At 31.0% G+C, this 18,962-nt stretch overlaps 2 protein-coding genes across 2 annotated transcripts; one reads left to right on the top strand and one right to left on the bottom strand.

Moving 5' to 3' along the window:
• LOC128171310 (ficolin-2-like) lies at positions 1-7,580 on the top strand. Its single transcript, XM_052837076.1, has 6 exons — positions 1-180; positions 2,151-2,213; positions 3,540-3,688; positions 4,174-4,270; positions 6,448-6,618; positions 7,276-7,580. Exons 1-6 carry the CDS (start codon positions 9-11, stop codon positions 7,524-7,526), a joined length of 903 nt encoding a protein of 300 aa, XP_052693036.1. The 5' UTR covers positions 1-8; the 3' UTR covers positions 7,527-7,580.
• Positions 7,581-10,410: 2,830 nt separating this feature from the next.
• Positions 10,411-16,654, bottom strand: LOC128172886 (uncharacterized). Its single transcript, XM_052838597.1, has 7 exons — positions 16,437-16,654; positions 15,161-15,211; positions 14,901-15,051; positions 13,795-13,884; positions 13,082-13,159; positions 12,549-12,638; positions 10,411-12,132 (listed from the first exon to the last, which is right to left on the bottom strand). The coding sequence occupies exons 1-7, from the start codon at positions 16,473-16,475 to the stop codon at positions 10,886-10,888; spliced, it is 1,746 nt and encodes a 581-aa protein (XP_052694557.1). The 5' UTR covers positions 16,476-16,654; the 3' UTR covers positions 10,411-10,885.
• Between the last annotated feature and the right edge of the window lie 2,308 nt (positions 16,655-18,962).

Here is an 18,962-nt window from a genome sequence, read left to right on the forward strand (position 1 = left end):
TCCAATTGATGCACTTCACTTGTAAAACAACGATGGACAAATTAGCTCTTTCCATGGTGTTTCGGATTATATGTTTTATGATTCTGTATGGTGATATCAGTAGCCAACCTTTATACGAAAACAGCCAGGAAGACCGAGTCACAACTAAGCAGACAGAGTTTTATTACCAGAAAGTCTATGGTAAACCAGAAAAAATCACAATATTTTACTTTTTTGAGTTGCAATTTCTTATGATAAAACTAGATACTAAACAGATCACATAGTATATTTTGATTTCGGTAAGCATATGTTAGTGAAGTATACCAGTCCAATGCACATATTGTCGCAATACGCAACCATAAATGAATGCAAATGTATGCATGTTCATTAGTTTTAGGATTTTGACTATATCAAATGCTTGTATGCACTTTTTGCGTGTTTCTGGTATAATGACAATGGCAACAAAAATACGCAGAAATGCACAGTCATCCAATGTTGACAATACCTTGAACGCTCACTTTTTGATGTTTACTTGTAATAACGCATGATACACAGCATGTCAGTATGGGGTCGACACCAATGATGATATTAAACAGATCTGCAGTTTTGAACTTCAAACGGTTTGGTAATTTAGTAAAAGTATTTTCAAACTGCAATGAAGTATCAGCAACATAAGGCATTATTCATGCATATTGTCTACACAGACTGGAGATCAGGGCATTGATAAAATGAGCCCTTGAGGAACAAATGTCCGAAAATATGGAGCTCATTTTTAATGCAGCCGTTGATGTATGGTTATAGTTTTCTTAAGGATTGTGCACATAATGTAAAATCAATATAACCAGTTTCATTGCCCTATTTTCACTAAAATCATGCTTGTTTAATACTGTTGAGTAGAAATTAAACACAAATATACCAAACAAATTCAGGATTGTAAATGTCCATTAATGTTGTGATCACTTTAGCTGTACAACTAAATGTATAAAAACATGCGTCTGTCCCTATATATCATCGTCTATCTTTGCCATGTCACGAAGTCTAAAATATTAACTTTAATATTTTTAGAAAAATATAATCCTGAATAAATCACACATATTTACTTTTTACGGACGAAAAATATTTTTTTTTACGATTATTGTTTTTCTTGACATAAACGAACACATATGACAACATTAACACTTTATTGTTGTATCTTTGTTTAGGTCATAGTTTTTCCAATTTGAATTGCTTTTTTTGTATGGTTTTTGGGAGTTGATTTTAATCAACTCTCCTATGCAGTTACTCTGGCAAACCGAAAGTGAAACAGTGTTTGGACCTAAGCACAAAGCATCACCGCTGACAAAACTAAGTTCTTGAAAATAATAGAAAAAAATTCGATGTAATGTATGCTGAAGCATTGTTTTTCAAGGAAACTTATCTATAAACACTTTGAAAATAGTCAAATTTTATATACTATAAACAATTTAGATATTTTTGTAGTCTCATGTATTCATACGCCAGAGTTAATATAGTCTCGTTTAACCAGACGCTCGGCTGTCTCCGTAAATCTGCGACAAGCAGAGAGGGGGCTCTCTTGCTTGTCGGATATTAATGGAGACAGCCGAGCGTCCAGTTAAACGAGACTAGAGTTCGATATCAATAGTGCTTGGATCCATACAATTTTTTATAATTATTTCGATAACTAATGCATACTAGTAGTTGAAATCTATCTTTAAATATTACACAACATGATTCATATGGTGTTTCTCGAAATTCCGTCGGAAAAGTCTAAAAATTCATATTATAAAAAAGTGCGTAATTCAAATACGAACTCGAGACTAATTGCCATGCAAGATAAATTTATTTTAAAATAATTGATAATCGATAAAATCAACTCCCGTCAGTACTTCAGTACTTTGATTGTCATTTGTCAATTATTGAGAAATAAAAATCGTATCTGCTAAATATCACCATTCATTTATGAAAGCTTGTTGAATGTTTATAAAATACAAATATATCTGACATTCATAATAGATGCAACAGTGATCTGAGAATTTAAACATAAAAGTCGTTGATAATCTGTAAACACCTTTCATTAGGACGGTTTTAATTAATTAATTCATTTATTTGTTTATTTATTTATTTCTTGTGTTGGATGTGTGGATGTCTTAATATGTGTTTTCATTATCTAGAACGAGAGATTCTTCTTGAAAACAAAGTAAACAGTTGGAAAAAGAAGTTAGACTCGTGCAGAGGTAGATTAAATTGTTGTGTATGTTTCTTTCTTCATAATATAATTGATACCACAACATCATTTTCCGGGGTTTCTATGTTGGTTGTCTTTAACTGCACGTTTTGCTTGCAAAACAAACGAAATAAAAGACACAAAACACAGGCAAGGCGCGTAAAGGTCAATTTACGCGGATAATAACCGGAAATATAGGATGACTAACGCCAGAAAATTGAATTCATTTCAACATACATGTATGGCTAAATTTCCCTCACTGGTACTGTACCAGTTATCGGCTAAGACCAGTTATCGGCTAAACTGAGAGTTCGGGTTTATAGCACGCGACAATCTAAGATTTTATATTTCAGTCGTCTTTTTCGAATAAAGAAAAGTAAGTTTGCTTGAAAGCTTTCTTGAATATGGTCTATACATGAGCTTCAACGATCATTGTTTACCGCTGATTTATATCTTTTGCACTTTCAGCAGTAGGGGAAGTGACGTAATAAGTTTAAAATAGAACATTACCTCTTTGTAATGCGTTGTTATATCCCTTCTTTGATTTGACATATGATATCAATACATATAACATGCATAAATAAAGGGAATTCATTAAATGCCGAGAGATTCATAGCGCAGTTGAACGCTTAATTGCACAATTATGTACTTAATAGTGTACGATTTTCTATATTACGGAATGGTAAATGAATAGTTTTATGAGTTTTGTTTACAATCTATCATAACCCCGACGACTTTAGTCTGACCCCACAAGGGAGATAAATCAAATTACATTTAGCAGAGAATAAAATCAACATGTGCAGGGATTTAACTTTGCTATTATCAAAGAGGCCGATAACTGGTACAGTAAATTGTAATAACTCGGCAAATTCGGGGCGTGCTAAAAAGCACAAAACAAGATGTTTTGGGTTATAAATAATGATATAATCTAACAGATTGATAAATAAGGAGTTCACCGTTTAGAGTATGTCAATATTTATCCCAAAATATCAAGAAATAAGGAAATGCGAAAATAAAACGCCAAATTTTAGCCGATAACTGGTGCAGTGCCAGTATCTATGATCAGAAAGTAGAGGTTTATCTGAGTTAAAATATATCTCGTTTTTAAGAAAGTAAAGGTCTATCCCAATTTTTATACTTTTACACTCAACATCAATAAAAAAAGAAAATAAAAAATACAACTCGTTATAATACTTTTAATCAGATAAAACAAAAGTTATAAACACTTTACATTCAATAAATTCTTTTGAAATACAAAGCTGGTCTTTTAAAGATAATTTTCATTTTTTAAGCATATTTTACTTGTTTAATCGCTCACATTTTTTTTTTAAAGCAGAGACATTGCCATTCGACTGCAAGGAACTATATATGAATGGCAAAAGAAAATCCGGTGTTTACACTATCTACCCGTGGGAGAGGTGTGATCCTAATTACCGTCCTGTCCAAGTCTACTGTGATATGGAGACAGAAGGAGGCGGGTGGACGGTCAGAATTTGCACTCGATAAGTTTTTTTTTTTAAACCAGGGTTTTGGAGTAAAACAGAAAGACATATAAAATATAATGGAATAGGGGTGTGCATGAACTACGCAAGTAATTGTTTACAAGTTAAAAATCTAACGGTAAAAAAGGAAGTTCAATCAGTCCTTGAACGAAAATAATAATGTACCCTCTGTGTCCGTAGTTTTCGTCTGTTATTTTAATAGTCCATGCATACCAGTAAAAGGTATTTGTAAACTGCCAATCAACCAATCTCTGTTATTTTAACCAATATTTGTTGATACTTCTAGTAATTATTATCAAATATCTAACATAGAAAACATATGATGCATTTTATATCATTTTATTTGGCACATCAGCACACGTGTTTTAAGTAGTTTTCCGTTTGCCGTTGCAATTAATCTTATAAATATTTTACTTATTAATGCAAACAATTAAGTCAACAATAAACAGAGACTTACGTACATTGCAGGCAATACAAAGACGTGTCAATGGAGAAGAAAACTTCACTCGAAATTGGACTGAGTACAAACTTGGATTTGGAACACCTTATGGTGACTATTGGATCGGTAAATAATTAATATTACCTTTGTTCACGCAGCGGCAAATTCATATGGGGGGAGATTAAGCCCCCCCCCCCTTTGAAAATGAAAAAGAAAAGAAGACAAAAAGAGGGAAAAAATAAAAAGGTTGAAGAGAAAAACAATGTGATTTAAAATCGGCCAACATATACAGTATAGTAGAATATTTAAGCAATGTTTGTACGAATAAGTAAAATCATTTGAAATATCAAATGCGAGTTACCGAGAATTTTTATGAATAGTTGCAATCGATCTACGAATTTATCGTTTGTTAGTGAGCACTTTCTTAAAAAAAAATGTACTTATACGATCACTGGCCATGTATTCACTTATATTAGAAACTGCGATTTTCATTCTTTTTTGACGAACAATAAAGGCACAGTTTGATTTGCAACTTCAGGGGCTCACGATCCGTCAATAGACAGTAATATCAGTATTTGAGAAGTCTACTTTCTTTTCAGATTGTTATGCCAGAATTGTATTTAATGATAGAAAAAGAAAGATTAAGTTGTTTAAACTAATATCAAATCCGTGGTGTTTTTTAAAGAACTATAGCTTTACTTTAGCTGTTTAATCTACGTGGACTAAAGACAGTGTTTTGAGACGATGTTTTACTTTAGACCAGCAAATTTCCCCTCAATGATTTGAAAGAAAAAAGACCTACGCATATCGCAGTATAGACAATTTTATCACCGCGCATACAAACGACCACCAAATTTATAAAAATGCAGTGATAGTTGAAAACTTTAAATAACATTTTAAATAACGGTTGTTATTTTTAGGAAGCGTGTAAACTGTCAACCTTTCTTTTGATCAACTGAATGTAAAATTCGAGTACATAAGACGTTTTTGGCATGCAGTTGTAGGTTCAAACTTATAACCTTAGCAAGTATCGATTTTTTATTCATAATTAACATAATAAATAACCTTAATGAGTTTTATTACATTTTTTAGGCAAAATAATAAAATTACACTGACGACAGCATCGCTTTCGGACATCGTCAACGATGCAGTAATCCAAAGAAATATTACGACTCGCTTGCGAATTTGAGAGGGCAGAATTTTTTTCTACATAGCATTAAGAAGTTTAATTAGTTTTATTTAATTATAAATTTCTACATCCAATATATACCGCTACCTGTGAAATTAACTGAGTTGAACCATTTAAAGAAAGCAACCGTAATTTCGTTAGCAAACCAGGAGTTCAACATCTTTTAAACCTTACTATTTGGTTACTTTTTTTCAACAATTTTATACATTATATAGAAAAAGGGTTATGTTGGGTAAAAATATAAAACAAATAGGTAAACTTGTGAAAATTGGGTTAAATTTTTAGAAAAGTCTGTAAAGTAATATTAATATACTTTTTGGATTAATAAACGTGCATTTAAATTTCCGGATAAACAATATAATAAAAAATTCAGACCTTATTGTAAGCTTATTCTTCACATCGGCTTACGTCAGATTCAATTCTGGTTGCAACGCCTTTTTGGTTGACTTAGTTAATGAATATTGAATAACTTACAAAGCTTAAATGTACCTACGTAACAACACGGCGTTCGTGCATGACATGTATGTTTAGTTACAGTAGGCTAATATTATCAAGAGTCAGTAAAGAAATCGATATACCGAATTTCAAAAATCTAGACGCAACTTTCATTCACTAATTATTCATTTTAAAAGGCCGTCAAGGAAAGAACTATGTGAATAGCTACATATAGTAATGACAGAATGTGAAAAAATATGCTGGTACTTTGTACTTAAAATAACGTGACAAAAATAAATAACTTTTCATATCTTTCAATAATGGTGAGCATTTGTACAGCCAATGAACTACCTATTTAAATGTATTGCAAAACAAATGAGTACATTTTCAATAAAATACGTTTCTAAGCATTATTGATAGTTTATAAAAGCATTATAAATATACTGTCAAAAGAGAAAGTTGATTATTTCTGATGTTAGATAAAATATTGTTAGTGCCGAACATTATTGTTGGCATAAGTACGATTTATATAATTATGAAACAGAACAAGAAACTAATATATATATAATGTCCTATCCAACCCATGATATGTTACTATTCATTCTATACTTTAAAAAAATACAGTTAATAAGTACATGTAGATTGATTGTACATTCATCTATAAATTTTATAATTTCAGGAAACGATGCCATACATCAATTGGCAACGGGACGAAATTCGTCATTGCGTATCACAATTACTCCAATGAACGGTGGTTTTGTTTCTTTCAAGATGTATCATCAGTTCTACGTTTTTGGCGAGGACCAGAACTATAGACTTCAACTTGCAAACCCTGGAAATGAAAGTTTAGGTACATTGAATAGAAATATCCGTAGTTTAAACATCCATTTTTCACAAATTTAAGAATTGTTGCGTGTTTATTTTTAAAGAAACACACAAACACACACACACACACAGATATATATTAAATATATATATATATATATATATATATATATATATATATATATATATATATATATATATATATATATATATATATATATATATATATATATTTGACTGTCAGTAACAATATATTGTCATTTAAATATTTATAAACGACGGACTTTTTTTCTTTATTTTCCCTAATATTTGTGGTGCACAATTAAAATTTTTGGAATGGTGACCTATACAAGCTTTCGTACAATTAAAAACCATAAAATTGCAAGGCAATTTAAAATGGCATGTCAAAAACTAACCATGACAACAAATGCATAGTGCCTTTAAATTACAGTTATATACATAAGTACCTGAATGCATGTAATCGATATAAAGATAAAGTGATTATGCATAGCTGTGAAAATTATGATTTTTACATAGAATTGATGTTACAAGTAATTAAGACCGACACATTTGTTTATTCAATAGAGTCTTGTGCGTAACAAGAAAACATTATTGATAAGAAAACATTTTAGCAAAATTTATAATTTTTAAAATGTGAATTTTTTTGTGTCTGTTTTTATAGGAGATAACCTGGTAGAGAATAATGCTGTTTACAGGGCTACAGAAATGCAATTTAGTACATTCGATGTCGACAATGACAATTATACTGGTAACTGTGCAGCAACCTATTCAGGAGGCTGGTGGTTTAATAGGTGTCATAGTGCATATCTCAATGGTCCTTGGCAATCGGATGACTGGGTTGATCCTTGGTACATGCAATATACAAGCGGGAGGCAAGTGAATGGAACATCCATGTTGATCAAATCACATTAAAAGATATGAGTATCAGCAGACAAGCACAAGCTAAGAGTATGTTGTGTAACAACACATTTTTTTTCACAGTCATGTTTATGCCTATGTATGATAAACATACTCACAACAGTAGTCATTCAATGATTTTTAAAATAGTTGTGTATAATTATATTTTGGACAATGGTACACGACGCGTATGTCATATTACCACCAGATAAATTACACACTTGTATATATAAACCCTTACTATTTTATTATATTTATATATATATCTTATAAAATAACAAATTATCTATCTTTTAATGAACAGAAAGATACCACAGAAAAAGTTATTATCACGATGAGACCCTTTTCTAAGATATCACTGTATTACTGCAAACATTTGTATCTAAGAATGTTCTCTTGACACCAGTGAAACTTTTCAGATTTATTCTTAACGTATCTTCTAAAAATATGTAGAGCGTTGTTTTCTTTAAATGCACCATAACAATTTCACAGCTACATTGTTTTGATTGGATATTGTTCATTGAGCATGTCAGTTTTTTTATTTATTTTTTTTAATATATTTTACGCATTTTTTCTGTTTAGGTGCATGAAAATGAACATTATTTTATGAGATAACAATACCTTATGAATGTCATCTTTTGAAAATTTTAATTAACGATATCGTTTACTCAAGGTTTGAGTTCTATAATTCGGATTGTTATAAAGTTAAATATTCTGAGCAAAATGTGTTATTAACACTTAAAGTATATATGAAATGAATTATTATTGACATACTCTTCGATATTTTTTTCTATTTAAAGTATTCAGATGGTTTGAACATATTTTATTGTATATATAATATACAAAGGGTTCGAACACAAGTTCTTGCAACTTACTAGGTTCTCACCCAATTACAAGTAATTTGCAATTGTCATAAAACATGGTACATGTATATACACATATTAGAAAAAAATGGTAAAGAACAAAATAGTATACTTATGTAAATCTGCGAGAATTGATTATAAAGTTCTGAACAGCTGTGAAAATTCTAACATTAGTTTTATAATCTAGGTTGTCATTACCCCATAGTAAAGTATGCGAATCTATAATACCTAAATTTTGAATTTGGAATAGTTCATTAAAAAAGGTATTCCTTGCATTAGAAAATAGTTTGCAAACAAATAAAAAATGATATACATCTTTCTTTCCACATATGCAATTTGGAGAATCAACAAAATTTCTTCTGTGTAAATCATAATTTAGTAAACATTTGTTTCTTAATTTTGTATGAATGATGTTAGCTACTCTTTTGCCATGAAGAAAATATTTTGGAACTTTTGAATCACTGCTATTATTAGAGATGCTTCTTTGAAACTGGCAGATGGATGTTGATTTTTTAATATTCGAATTAAGTGGGTTCCATTTGCCTATAGCATCTGGAATAAATGATTTTTTTATATGTATCGTGGGTAAATATAGTGCAATAAAAAAGCAATAATTGACTCATTTAATAAAGCACCTTCTATCCACCAGTGTTTCCTTTTTTGTTTACAAAGACAAACCCTTTTTTTACTACTAAAAGCATATCCTTGTCATTTGTGTAGCCACACAAGAGAAGTTGCATTGTATGGATGGTCTGTAAAACATTCTAATTGAAGAAAGGTGAATTTGAATCGTTTGTTCTCAGTAGTTGATACGTCTGCATGATATAAAGCAGCTGACATCAATAAGAGTGAATATAAACAAACCTCACAGAATGTATCACGGATGTGTATATCAGTATGAACTTTGGGCATCTTTCATCTTAAAAAATATTTCACTGTTACAATCTAATTGAGTTCAATAGTGCAATTAAAATGTGTTTTCACGAAGAGTATCATTTGGACACAGGATATATAAGCAAAGACAAATCCATTAGAATAAGCTTTGGAAACCCCAGTTTAATTAACATCCTTTGCATCCTTTACATTGTTTTCTATATTTAGATCACGGAGACATTTTATTGAGGTAACGCAGTGCACTAGCTTTATACATCATATAGCAAGGTCTTTCTTCAGCACAAACAGAGCACCTTTCAGTTTAAAATTTCAATTTCCATGAAAAATATTAAAGCTCAATAAATAATACCATTGATTAAAAGATCATACAACTCAACAAAATTTGATTTATGAATCTATATCTTTATCACCATAGATTATGGTAAGTCCAATGTAAACATAAATTAATATCAAAGGGAGGAACAAGAGAGAAAGAGGATTTGTGTATGTACAAGAAAGAAAGGTAAAGAGATAAAAGATATAGATAATGTTTGTGTGAGTATGAACGTGTATATAATAGAAACAAGAGAGAGAGAGAGAGAGAGAGAGAGAGAGAGAGAGAGAGAGAGAGAGAGAGAGAGAGACAGACAGAGAGACAGACAGAGACAGACAGAGAGAGACTAATAAAATGTATGTATATGCGTGTATGAAAAAAATAGAAGAACGGGAGCGATAGAATGAAGGAGACATATGAGAAACACTGATCAAGTTGATTTTTTTTTCCTTCACAAGACAATATATTTTCAAACAGGAAAATTTCATAACTAACGCATTTCATCACCTGTACGTATGATTAAAGTTCTTTAAAAATTTAACACATATAGCCATACATACGATGGATTATATTAGTGCTGTTTCCTTTTATATTGCAATGTGATAACAATTTAATCTCCATTCTTAGCTAATAAACAATCAAAATAGACTTTGTGTTAAAATATGAGACCTATTTAAAAAAATTATTATAATACATATCATAGTATTTCCATATTTTCAGATATGTTTCCAATTATATAAAAGAAGTAGTCAATTGTTAACATAAATATTATGACAGTGAATTGTGCATCAGCTGGTATTTTTTTATTCTCCACTCTATGTATTAAGTACTTAGTCCTTTAACAAGATAGATTTGTTACAAAAGCGAAATACGGAAACAAACAGAGGTTAGATCACCTTATGGCTTGGAGATAAATTCAAACTCGAGCAAAAATGCATACGATAATTTGCTGCATGAAAAAATACGTTTATTCGTCTACTTTGTTTAAAACAACAAATACAAATTATAATTGACAATAACAAAAACAAAAGAAAAAAAAAATCAATTTTAACCCTTTCACAATCAAGACATTTTACTTATTCTCAGTAAAAATTGTCTATAAAAATCGTTTCATCTATTACATATTGGAACATTCATACGCTCGAATTTCAACATGCTTGAAAAAGTGTTAACTTCTAAGAATAATATATTAACATAGTGTGATTCTTTGTAAATTGGACATAACGTATGTTCACTTTCAACAAAACCTTAATGAGGTTACACAAATGGTACGGTTAAATTCGCCTGATACGAATATGAATGGGTTAAAGAAGCAACGAGTTTCCGGAAAATCCGTAAGCTTCGTATTCGGTTACTCCGGCAAACATCAGACCGAAACGTTCTCCGTTTACAGTAGATGCAGTTAGCTCCCCCTCAACAACACGTACTGTTCTCACACTGTATGTTACGCTGCTAGCCAAAACATTTTCTTCAAAAACGATAGCGCGCTTGTTTATTGTCTTATCGTTAATGCGTAATAAATCTTTAAAAGCAAGATTTATCATAATGGAAACGTAGTTATGATCATATCCAGGCGGAACAACTATCTTATAATAATCCAGGTATTGATTTATCCCTGGTACGATTGTCATAGATGGGTCGCCCATGGCGGTTACAGAATTCCTAGAACCTAAACCGATACTTGTCACTAACAAAGGTACTTTAGATTCAATAAAACACGACTGGCTACTCGATATATGTGTGTCGAAATAATCAAGTCGTTCCAAAAATACGGTTTGAGTATTACCCCCGATCAAAAATGAAAAATGCGTATTCTCTGTTGCTGTGATACGAATGAGTGTGTCTCTGTCGTCCGAATTCGGGGGTACTATGTAAGTTTTGTCCACACTGTTAGTTGGTGGTAACTGTTCAACGAGATGATCGCAAGCTCCGATATGTTCAAGCTCATTGCAATCATTACCTGAAAATGTTGCAATAGGAGCTGATGATTCAATAAACGTTCCTGTCAAATCCGCTTTGTGCTCAATCTGGTAAGTTTCAAAGCGATCAAGAGAAAAATTAAACACGTCACCGTTGTAGAACTTTTTTCCTTCAATTTTCAGCGGCAAATTATGTTTCATTTTAAAAGTGACTGAAATTGCTGTGTTGTCTTCAATGGCAGCCACTGCAAGCTGACTATACGATTTAGAAGCTGGTTTTGTCGATATCACTATGTATTTTGTTGACAATTTATGTATGGGAATGTGCGTAGTGCTCCCGACTGAATATTTATCTTTGTCGTGACTTATTATGAATACATCACTGGAGGTTTTAATCAAAACGGACTTCACTTCTTTTTGAAAGCTTTGCAGTTCAATGGCTTGTGGAAGAATGATACGTTGACTGGATGGAATGTTAACAGACCTTTCTATCTGACTTTTCAGGGATGCATCTAGACGAGGCGAGGTTGTAATATTCAATTTGGTGCCGTTTTCTGAAGTAACATAGATATTCTTTTTCGACTTCAATGCGTGTGTTGTAAATAAAACTATAAATTCTCTTCCTCTGCTTCCTGAAAGAAAGTTTGAGTGAATTTTGATTATGAAATAAAGAAATGAACAATGTTTATATATTGTATAATTCTTAACAATAATACTTTATTGTTAAAGACATATACATTCAAGACTTTACAAATTTAAATCAGTTATTAAAATTTATATAGAATTGTTGACATGCATTTTATCAGTGAACGTGTCTTTTATTCATTTTATGTCTAAATGAATGTCTTTGTTCATGAACAAAAAATGAAATTAATTTTGGAAGTTAAAAGTGTTCAATCTTTAAAAAAAGAGCCCTTTTTTGGCTAAGAAACGATCCATTTTAAAGGATAAAATATTTTACTTTTCATATTGGATACACAATACAAATGTACATTAAAGAAATACACACAACCAATATCACTACTGCATAAATGACATATACACTAACCAATTGTTGTATTCTGAGCAGACATTTGGCCGGGTGTCATGTGAGCTTCAACAGAGGAGTGAAACATTTGATTGATTTCGGTGGACGTTCCTATAAACAGGGAAAACAAAACGGCAACGATATATTGAAGAGTTAAGACAATATTTATATTTAATACAAAATCAATTGTTATACATCGAAATTGATTTTAAAAGAGAAATGTTTAATCTATAGAAGTTGGTAAGACCAAACTCTTATATAAAGGAATTAAATTATTGTTTTTTTAAAGATTTAATAAAATGAAATTTATAGACATGTCATTAATAGTTTTCTTTATACTAAGCGCAAACAAAAAACAGTATCATGACATAAAGGAAAATTCCAGTATTTATTTTTTAGTTTTGTGTTATCGTAACATTTTCTAACAACACATCCTTCATATAAAGAAATTTCCTGTTAAAGATCGACGCATCTTTTACCCCAAACAATTAGTGAAATTGACAAAGAAACGTTCTAATATCGTTATGATTTCATTGTATGATATACGATCTTACCAGTTGTTAAACTCGGTGCAGATGTTGGTTCTGATGTTGTCTGGATTTCTCTGTCTTTGGTAAGTGTGGTAGACATTTCTGTGGATGTTGATATTTAAAAAAATAAATTAAAAACCATATTGTAACATAAAACAGGACCTGCATTACAACAGGGGATGAATTAATTATTGTGAATTATTAACAACTAAAAATGTGAATGTATTTCAATTGTTCCTGGAAAAAAACTACACCAATGCGTACAGGAAGAAAAATCTAAAAATATAGAGCTGTCAAGAATCAAAATTAAAAATGTTTAACTTGTCACACTTATAATTGAATATTCTGAATGTTCACAACGGAAACAGTTGAAATGTTGATCTTGATCACTGTCAGTGGTTTGTATTACATGTAATAAGATGCAACGACGCAGGAAGCAACTTAAACGCATTCTAAGGTTATTCTTCAAAATATTCGTTATATTACCAGATTATTTTTCCTATGGTGTTCTTGGTTGTACAAAAGTTTATACAAATACGTACTGTTTAACAGTCGAAAACGTTGGGTAATACTTAACTTACCTAACAACCTAAACACCAACGTAAACGATTGTTTTTCACAGTTATTTTCTTACGCGCCTTATGATCATTTAAATCTGCTTAAAATTGCACAAAAGTGTACGGAAATATTGATACTAGGGCGACGGTTTAATACTATTTATTTGCATCATTACTTACCAACGGATGTAGTCTGCACATTGACAAGGCTGGGTGTTGTTTTGACGTCCAATGAGGAGTTTGCTCCTTTGTTCAGTTTGGTCGTGATTTCTGTAAATGTGAATTAGCTTAGCCACGGCATGTCATGATACAGTATGTGCATCAATTTTACTTCTTAAGTGTTCAACAGTATTTATATAAAACAACTTTGATGATGAACAATAATTTGGTTTTTTTTTGTCAAATCAGATGTCTCACTTTGTGACAACGAGAGAAACTATCAAGCCGTCCATATCGACGTTCTCCTTTAATATCTATCAATTGCATACCACATTTCGGTTTATATTTACATTGTCAACTGTCCTTTTCTGTGATAGCATTATGAATCAATTTTGCACCCTAAAACCTAATAACTTCATGAAGGATGAGTGACACAAAATGGGCGTGTCTTATAGCATAACTGGAAACCGGTATTGGTTGTGCTGCGTAGTAATACATAGCATTTGCTACATAATGATATAGTGGTTTCGAAATATTGTTGTTTTAAATTGTACAAATTGGAAATAATATGAATATAAGTATTAAGGAATCATTCTTTAAATATTATGAGGTGATAATTGCTGTCGGAACGTGGTCAAATCTATCATAAAGCCCTTCGGCCTTTATTGGATTTGACCATACCCCGACCGAAATTATCAGCTGATAAAGAATGGTTCCTCATTCCTTATACAATACAAATTGGCATTGCATATGGCTTTCCTGTTTAAAATGTTTTGTTATAAAAAAAAAAAAACAATCCCTGACTAGACTTTTCATTTCAATATATCTTGCATTTATCCAAGCATATGAAAAACAACATATTCAAAGGTGTAAAAACGTATCATAAAACTATTGTTTAACTGAGAGCAGTAAAACATGTAGAGTGTAGAGTTAAAAACAAAGTTTTTGGGTTTTTTTCAATCATTGCGATTGTGCCTTGCTTCCAATTGTTTTAAAAACCAACTTTATTTGCAAAACAAATGTAGGGAAAAGATGAAATTTCAAACAAAACAAAATAGAGTCGCATCAAGAGAACATAGGAAGGTGAAAAACTAGGATACTGTTAAAAGGCTATAATTTGTACAAACCACAGGTGCAGGTTCGGATAAGGAACAAAGCTGCTACATACAGTGCCGACACAAGTAAAAGTATCAAAAGGAGAAGACAGAGTATGCAAGTCCTCTGCTTTTTGTGTCTTCCTTTTGTTGTGCGTCTTGGAATTCTCTTTCGATTTGGCTCCTAAAATTAGAGTAAAATTTAAATACAATCAGACAATCAAAGTGTTGTAATCCCCTCCGCGCGCTGTTTACGTGTTTGCAATTTATTAATCACACTTTGATATGTTTACCTTGCTTAAACCTCCAAGTTCCGAATTTAATCTGTTTGGCATCTGTTTTGGCTATCAATAAAAAATTATATTAAGCTTAATTTATATTTTGATAGGATACATGTAAACGGCATAGGTATTCAGATAGAAAAAAAATGCTATCCGTTTTTGAAACTATTTAGTCCATATACAATGCATTGATTGTAGAATGAAATATTAGTGACTTTTTTCTTCAATTTTAGCATAAGTATATATTGCTCTGAAAATAACATGCTTTACATTGTCAAAGATATAAGACCTCATTAAAACTGTATTGTTTTCATTACAACACGCGGGAAGGTTAAGGCAAGTCAAAGTTTAATGGTCATTGCTACAATGTATCATGGTCATTTTAAAACTTGTATATTTTTCTTTGAAAAGCAATGTTGAATATTGATATCAAGTGAAGCTGTTTACTAAGACATACTTCTACTCGGAATCGAGTCGCTCTTTGAAGCTCTAATGCCATGTTAACACGTTACATTTTAAAACGTATCACTAGTTTACTTTTACAGAAAATCAAAAGGCGTAACCCAACCCCGAAGTTCATTTGTATGCATGATACAATAATTCGTTGAGCAATTAGTTCATTTCATAAGTATTATTGATAGAAACCTATTGTTTTCATATTTTGAATATTTGCAGGTTTTTAATAGCATAAATTTTGAATAAGCAATGTGTCAGCAGTTGTGCTACTTAGACTAAAAAAGTCAAACGAGTTTTATTGGACAAATTTTCCTACATATATCTGCAGTTACAACCATAAAGAAAGCAAGAAAAATTACGTTACAATACATTTTATCGCCATTTAAATGCACAAGGCTATACTGGGTTATTGGCAGAATAAAGCTTTGGTTACCTGAATTCGGGCAATGCAAGGAGTAGTTGGAGGATAAAAAATGAACTTGTAAAGCATGTAAAAAGTTTCAGGTGTAATTGGATCAATTTCATATAATCTAAAGAAGATGATATATTTTAAAATAAAATAAACTTCAAGTATTTTGGATCTTATTTAGGCTTATGAGGTATTTTACCATTTTTTTAGAGTAGAGTTTTTTTAAGATTTTTTTTTTTTTTACGATCACTTGCATGTACCGATTGGCAGTAGATTTACTTTTTAACTTTCAGTTAACCTAGTTTTAAACAATAAAATGCATTCAAAAATCAGACCATTAAACTACAGTCATCAACCAAACCTTATCTTTTTTTAAACCACATTTATTCCAACAATAATAGATGAAGTAAAAGTCAAGCTTACCGCTATTGTAGATCTATCAAATATGAAATCAGTCTTCATTTTTAGAATGCCTTTCTCAACTTTAAAATGATGAACTTCTCTGAATTGAGTTGTGTTTTGTTGATTAAAAAAATTTGAATGTCTCGCCACTTTATCTATCAATGATTTATATTCAAACGTTCTTGTATTATTTTGATAGGTCAGATATATATTGCATTAATTTAATCTTTGGTTTGTTTGTAATTTCCTTTACATGCCTTATATTATGAAGACAAAAGTAAATAACGAAAATTTTATTTCCCAATTCTTTCCAGGGGGCTAATTCCTTTATTTCAGAATGAACTTTTGACCGTTTGTTTTATATGTTCGTGCAAGAAAGAATGTTTTGCTTTTCATGGAAATTAAAATTGAATAGAGATAAATAATCAAGAAAACATCCGTTAAAATAAGCCTCTGTAATCTTTTTTTAATTTAATTTTTATTAACTTTCGAATAAATTAACAATGTCAGGGGTTTTAAACATGAGTTAAACACGTGACACAGTTGAACTCAATTATAACAACCATTAATAAAAAGGAAAAATTTCTTTAAAGACGACCCTCTAGATAATATCAGTGTATTAAATCCCCATTTAGGAGATAAGCTTTACTAAGGCATTGTATTACTTGTAAACATTCCCGTGTATCCACAAGGCATGAATCAGAAATAATATTTAAAATGTCAAGGTAATCTAAGGAAAACTTTCCTTTATAAATAGCGTAAAACCACACCAAGACATGGACATGTACAGTTATATAAATAATGAGAACTGAGATAGGTTAACTGTTTGTAGATTACATGTAGTTTACCCAGAATGCAGACAATATTTCATTGGAGTACTCCACAATATATTCATGTTAAATGAATAGAAAATGTAAGGATGTACGAGGGTCAATTAAAACATGTGGTGGCAAAGTGACTGTCATATATTTTTCATGAAAGTCATAACCAACATGCATGTAATACCTTATACATTAACATTTTTTTTATTAAAGTTTCATTCTATTTCAATAAGAGGTCTTTTGTTCATCGGTTTTAAAAACGGGTTTTGTAACCATCGAGCATTGTATCGTCCCAACAGGACGTCAAGATGGCGCATGCATAATTTATCAAAATACCCATCTATATCTGACACTTAGTCAACTTTTTCTTTCACTCGACAATTTAAAACCGCGCTTTACCACTTGATATCTTATTTGCTCACATTTGTTTTTAAATTATAAATTAGTTCTTCGAAGTTTTCATATTTTTACCGTGTTTCTCTGTGTTTACTGCAGAAAACCCTGCTCTTAAGTTGAAGTTAATTATTCTTTTTCTTTTAACCAGGTATTTAGTACTGATATATTTTATTTGACAGTTTTCTGTCCGAAAACACAGTTACACCACTCTCACAAACTCTGTTACGTTAACCACAAATGTGCGAAGCATTTTGACATATCAGTTGTATCATTGGACTTTTATATTTAATTTAGAGTTTTCCAGAGTTAAATCCACACTATGTGCTTTCTTAAGTCAATTTAAATGAGATCTCTTTATCATCAATATGTGTTTAAAAAAAAACAATCTGTCCAGTCATTCTGTGGTACATCGAATACCATGCCAATGTTAAATTGAAAGTTTCAATGGTATTTGATCTTAGGCATAGCTTATAGAAATATTGCTTTCGACATTACATGGTTTCCTGTTGACATAACAAACACATTGATCGCGCGTCATTACCTTATTTTTGACGTATTAAATTTTATATAATTACATGTATTTTTTTAGAAAAGGAATCATTTGATTCATTGATTTCAAATTATTTGAAGCAATTGCTAAATGATATCTATCAGATTTAGTAATAATAGGAAAATAGTACGGTAAGTAAACTATTTTTAGCAAAAGACTGAGTAATTTTTTATTGGCTCTCGTATTAGAAATTGTGTTTAAATCATTAGTTCTGATGGGGATTTTATTCACCAATCAAGTTGTGCGTTTTATCTAATGTGTTGTCTATGTATATTTTTTTCATAAAGAGAAGACAGGTGAACATAAATGTACACAGCCTTTTCATTGCTTTTTGCGCTATTGATACCATGTGTATTAAAATTGTTTGCCTTAATACCAAATTAGAATATCAAAACGTGATAAGATTCGTTGCTGGTTTGTAATCTTTTTAAAGGGTTAAAGGTGGGGGGGGGGGGGGCTATCAGTTAAACATTTTGTCCAAACAATGTTTTTATCCGATAATGTTTTCTTTAGTCAAAGTACGTATTGAAAAGAAATATGTTGCGAATATGTCTTTAAAACACCTCAACATCTCAACTGTGAATTTACCAATTCAGATAAAAGGGGCATTCCAGTACAATTGGACTATAACTGTTTATTTTTGATGGCATCTAATGGTAAGACCAAATTAACTGTTGGGATGACAATCGATTGGGCAAACATAGTTCCTTCTGACCGTTTAACAAGTTACTCGTATAGAATTACAGAGTCATGAGGATAGTATTCTCTCTTTATTAACAG

This window comes from Crassostrea angulata, chromosome 2 (assembly GCF_025612915.1).
Source record: "Crassostrea angulata isolate pt1a10 chromosome 2, ASM2561291v2, whole genome shotgun sequence".
NCBI classification, from domain to species: domain Eukaryota; kingdom Metazoa; phylum Mollusca; class Bivalvia; order Ostreida; family Ostreidae; genus Magallana; species Magallana angulata.

Coding starts and splice junctions, on each gene's coding strand:
- LOC128171310 (XM_052837076.1), top strand. CDS start 9: ATGCACTTCACTTGTAAAACAACGATGGACAAATTAGCTCTTTCCATG. Junction 181..2,150: donor TTATTACCAGAAAGTCTATG/GTAAACCAGAAA, acceptor TTCATTATCTAG/AACGAGAGATTCTTCTTGAA. Junction 4,271..6,447: donor TTATGGTGACTATTGGATCG/GTAAATAATTAA, acceptor TTATAATTTCAG/GAAACGATGCCATACATCAA.
- LOC128172886 (XM_052838597.1), bottom strand. CDS start 16,475: ATGAAGACTGATTTCATATTTGATAGATCTACAATAGCG. Junction 15,052..15,160: donor AACTTGGAGGTTTAAGCAAG/GTAAACATATCA, acceptor CTCTAATTTTAG/GAGCCAAATCGAAAGAGAAT. Junction 12,133..12,548: donor TGCTCAGAATACAACAATTG/GTTAGTGTATAT, acceptor ACTTTCTTTCAG/GAAGCAGAGGAAGAGAATTT.